Source organism: Fukomys damarensis, unplaced genomic scaffold (assembly GCF_012274545.1).
Source record: "Fukomys damarensis isolate Sample0158 unplaced genomic scaffold, DMR_v1.0_HiC HiC_scaffold_39, whole genome shotgun sequence".
Lineage (NCBI taxonomy): Eukaryota > Metazoa > Chordata > Mammalia > Rodentia > Bathyergidae > Fukomys > Fukomys damarensis.
In genome coordinates, this window is record NW_022900951.1 from 15,891,467 (window position 1) to 15,896,805 (window position 5,339).

At 39.0% G+C, this 5,339-nt stretch overlaps 1 protein-coding gene across 4 annotated transcripts in view; it reads right to left on the reverse strand.

Moving 5' to 3' along the window:
- Positions 1-5,339, reverse strand: part of Bclaf3 (BCLAF1 and THRAP3 family member 3) — a 67,961-nt gene that overhangs the window by 44,025 nt on the left and 18,597 nt on the right. For all 4 annotated transcript variants that reach the window (XR_004515823.1, XR_784202.1, XM_010643670.2 and 1 more), the window contains exon 3: positions 404-478. Coding sequence is in view for 2 of the 4 variants with exons in the window: in XM_010643670.2 (XP_010641972.1) it covers positions 404-456 (53 nt within the window). In the remaining 2 variants the exon portion in view is untranslated. The remainder of the gene's footprint in view (positions 1-403; positions 479-5,339) is intronic.

The window sequence follows — 5,339 nt, forward strand, 5'->3', positions numbered from 1 at the left end:
AAGGGAAGGGAAGGGAAGGGAAGGGAAGGGAAGGAAAGAGAGGAAACTCCTTATTTCTAACCCTAAATTTCTTCAAAAATATAGATCATGAAAAAAATGAAATATACATGGAAGAGCTCTAAACCACTAATTTAGACACTGTAACACTCTCAGAAATGTTTCTCATCCTCTTGCTATGGCTACTGCATTTCTTTTTATTATAAATAAATTCTAGCTGCTAGCCATAATTAAATGAAGCTGTCCAATCTTAGAATACAGAAATACAACCTCTACCATGACCTCTGCTGTAAATAACCAGGTCCCATGAGCTTATTTAAAATAGTTTTCCACTAGTAGTGGTGAATTTCAAAGTCATAGCACATCCCAAATCCAAGCTTACTCTGCTAAAGTACGAACTGCTCACCTGTGTTTCCACCTGGGGGATCGAGATTGTGACCAAGCCATCCTTTGACACATGAGCCACTAAGCTCTTTTTATACTGCAAAGAAACACAGTATTAGCAAGTTTGTAGAAAGTTTCCAATCTGCTCTAAAACACAGTGAATGCTACCAAGAGAAAGGTACTTAACCCCTCTGTGCCTTATTTCCCCATCTGTAAAATGAGCATTATAGTAACAGCACCTACCTCACTGGAATGTTGTCAAGACAAAATGAATAAATTCAGGTATCAGAAATTTTTTTCTCTGATAGACCACATTACAAATGTTTTAGGTTTTATAAGCCATATAAGGTATCTGTCAAAACTATTCCTTCTTTTTAAAAACATAATGCCCTATAAACATAAAAAACATGATGAGAAGCCAGGCGTGGTAGCGCACGCCTGTAATCCCAGCACTCAGGAGGCTGAGGCAGGAGGATCGGTTTGAGACTAGCCTGGGCTACATAGTGAGTTCCAGGTCAGTCTCAACTACATAGTGAGACCCTGTCTCAAAAAACTAAAGAAAAAAAAAAAGATGAAACCACCTTGAAATGTGCTACAAGTATAAAATATACATAAGATTACAAAGACTTGGTCCAAAAAAAAGAGAATACAAGTATTTCCTTAATATGTTTTAATATTTATAACATATTAAAAGGGTTTTTAATACATTGGGATAAATCTTTCATATTGTTAAAATTAGTTTACAAATTAAAAAATCTAAAACAATTTTTAGCTAAGGAGCCAAAGAAAAATTGGCCTGGCAGGATAAATGCACTAAAGTTTGACGACCCCTGAGTTAAATCATAAAAAAAAAACTCACTAGTGTCTGGCACATACATGTATTTCCCTGAAAATAAGACCTAGCTAGACAATAATCAGCCTTGAAAACCAGAGGTCAAAACTGCCGGCCCCAATCGGTGTATCCTTGCTTTACCTGCTTTACAGAGCAACCACCAAACGAGAACAGTGATGGCAGGTAAAGCAAGGATACGCTGATTAGGGCCAGCAGTTTTGATCTCTGGTTTTCAAGACTGATTATATTCTGGCTAGGTCTTATTTTGGGGAAAGGAGGGTAGTAACTGCTAAATAAATATCTGAAAAGAGGAAAAAGTACCCAGAATTACTTTATCAGCATGCAACCCTTATTGTCTTCCTGATTTTTGCCATGAGTACAAATTCTTCATATAATCACAGCCAAAATATTAGGGCCAGGGATGTAGCTCAGTGGCGTAGTGCCTGCCTGGCAAACATAAGACCCTGAGTTTGATTCCGAGTATCAAAAAAAAAGAAAGAAAGAAGGGCCAGGGATTTACTCAGTGGTTCCGATGCCTGCCTCGCAAGAATAAGAACCCGAGTTCGATCCCTGGTACAAAAAATAAAATAAAATAAAAATATTTAGGAATGCATTACTACTACATCCTATTTTTATAACTTGCTAGATTATGAAAATTATAATTCCTAATTATAAGAGTCAATTACTGCCTAACTTTCCATCAGATAAATTTACTGAAAATTTAAGTATTACTAGACATTTATTTTGTTTCTGATTTTGTACTAAAACAAATAACATCAAATACTCTTTTTTGGTACTGGGATCCAAATGCCGGCCTCACACAGGCTAGTCATATGTTTACCACTAAACTACATCCTCCAATCCAAGTAAGTAAATTTTAATAAGTATTTTAGGTATTCTTGAAAAACTGATTGTGTCAGGAACTAAATTTTTAAAATACATAATTAGGATATGACTTTCTATACTGTTATTTATACCTCAGTAGTCTTCAATATGATACTATAATTAAGTAGTCCCCAATTTACTGGTTCTAACCCCCTGATGGCTTTGAAAATTATTGCCATCAGTCCATGAATAATCAATCATACAGCCACAGTTATGGTTTATATCTAGATGTCCCCCACAAGGCTTCATGTGCTCAGAGGCTGGACTTTGGGGAGTGACTAGATAATGGGGGCACGATATTCTCATCAGGGGGCTAGCCCACTGTTGTATTTATAGCTAAATGTGATGTTGGGAGGTGAAACCCAGTCAGAGGAGGCGGGGCACTGAGGGCATGGCCTAGAAGGGTCTACAGCTCTCCCTCCTCCTTTGATCTCTCTTTGTTTCTTGTCTGCCATGCCATGAGCTGTTTCTCCTCCGCCATGCTCTTCTACCATGCTGCCATGCCTTGGAGCCAGTCCAGACTAAGGTCTGAAACCTCTCCAAACTATGAGCCAACATCAAACCTCTCCTCCTTGAACTTGTGAGTGTCAGGTATTATGTCTCAGCAATGAGAGAGTAACTAAGACAGATTTTGGTACAAGACGTGGGGTCATTGCTGTGACACTGCCTGATCATGTGATTCAGAAGCCTTTGGAGCTGGTTTAGGGGAAGAATTTGGGAAGGTTTGGAGATGCTTGCTGGAGAAGCAGCTCTAGGATGCTGTGAGCCAAGCTTGATGGGAGATTGTGGTTGGAACTCAGATGACTAGAATGCTGACAGTAATGCAGCCAGAAAAGACCAGGATCAAGAGGTTTCATCAGCAGTTGGACTCCAGACAATGTGTGTTATGCTCTGGCAGAAAATGTGTCTGCATTTTGCTCATGTCCTGGGACTTTGCAAAAGACTGAGATAAGAGTAATGGACTAATCTAGCAGAGGAAATTTCAAGGTAGCCAAACATTGAGGCTGTGGTTTGAGTACTGTTTAAGGCTTTAGCCAGCTCTATACTGAGAATCAAAAGCAAAAGGTACAGCTGAATGACTTTAAATGTTTTAAATTTGGCCAGAAAGGAAGCTCCAGTGAAAGTTAAAGCCTACAAAGATGAAGTAGTGTTTAGCATTACAAAGAAGCCAAGTACTTTGGATCTGGACAATACAAAGGATATCTTGAGGGCACTGAAGGAACCTGAAAGACACCACCCTTTGCAGACTCAGTGGTAGGAAAAGTGAAAGACTTTGCTCTGAGAAGAGAGCGCCACAGCCTAGGGAATGGGAATTGATTCCCCATAATTCAGTTCACCACACTCAGTCATTCAGGCACTCAGAGGCCTCCACAGCCACCAGCAAGATGAGAAAGGGCTCAGTTACTATTCAAGCTGTGCCAGACCTTGGTGTCATCCATATGGTGCTGTTTTTACACACATGCAGAATTTAAGAGTTGTGAGGTGAGGAAGGCTTCCACCAAGATATCAGAGGGCCTGGAAGGCCAAGCATTGTTCTCCTGAGATGGCAGTGTACGAAGCCGTGAGTGTGAAGCCAAAAGTGTAGTGGAGACCACAGTTTAAGTTGGAGAAGCCAGGAACATGAAATGTCTCAGGAGAGCCACAAGGAGTGATGAAAGCCAATCCAAGATAGAAGCCATGAGGGCTACAACCACCAGCAGTGTCACAGAGGTGAATATGACACAGTATCACCTGGTAGTTTGGGTTTACATTTCTCTAATTACTAATGAAAGTTAAACTTAAAACAGGCAAGGAACTATTAAACAAATCATACTTTTTCCTTTAATCTATTAATTTGACTTAAACTTGTTAGGAAAATAATTTAAAAGGAAAAGGTAGCAGCTACATACATACTAAGATATTTATATCAGCCTTGTTCATAATAGGAAAGGAAAAATAATCCAGCAAAACTGATTATAACCCAAATGTCCAACAATCAGTAAAAGAGTAAATAAATCTAAAATGTATACATCTAGTAGCTTTCTGCCTTTTTCCTAGTTTTATGTGTCTCATTTCCTCCATACACCCTACTAGTCTACCACACCACATTACTTGCTTTTGCCTGATCAGATCAAGCTGTTTCTAAAACACAGATGGCCTTGTCTCTATCTAACAAATCCCTGTTCTTTCAGGACTGCATGATTTATCATCTCCCCCTGGGAATCTTCCCTTGACCCTTCTCCCCAAGTTTCTCTCTTCTTTAGGAATTCTAAATTTGTTCTGCAGATACTTCAATACATTGGGTTTATTTACTCCAATAGGCAAATAGTATTTATTATTTCAAATAGTATTTATCACAGAACACAGAATTAAACCCATGAATGTATGACATGTTCAATCTCATTAATAATTGGGAAAATGCAAGTTAAGATCATAGTCCTTTTACACCTACCAGACTGATCAGAACAATTATTTAAATTGCACATTCTGGAATGTTGGAAAAATACGGAACAACAGGAACTTTCATATATTGCTAGTTGAATATATGCAAGTATAACCAGTTGGGAAGCAGTGTGGTAGTACTCGATAAAGTTGAGCATGGCAATATCCCACGGCTCAGCAATTCCACACTGGAATATACCTCAGAGCAGTGGTTCTCAAAAGTTAGTGTGCAATGAAATAACCTGGAGAACTTGTCAAAACACACATTGCTGAGCCCTACCTGTGGGGTAGGCCCCAATTCCAGCAAGTTCCCAGGTGATGTGGTTATGACTGGTCCAGGGACTTCTGAACCACTGGTTAGGGAATGGGCAGGGTATGATGGGGATCAATTAGGAGAAAATGTTTGCAAAGTAAGATTCCTAAAAAAAGTACTCCTAAAAATATTTTCTTTTGGTTGTTAAAGTTAACTTTATAAACATTCAAATTATTCACTCCAAAAAGGGGCACTGTATAGCATAGAAATTATACTTGATAGCTGGGGGAAAAAAGGTTATCTTTGGGGTAATGAAACTATTCTAAAATTATCAGATATTATGGAAATGGTTGCACAACTGTGCAAAACTTGCTAAATGCCGCTGAGTTACACTTCAAAACTATAAATTATAACTCAATAAAGCTGTTTTTTAAAAGTTAACTTAGCAATTGCTTGGTATACATCAGCTGATAAAAATACTTGTTCAGGACCCAGCAGCCATCGCTCAAGCGCCGGGAAGGTAGGCCAGCCCCGATCCACCGGGGGAAGGAGAACCACGCCTGCTCC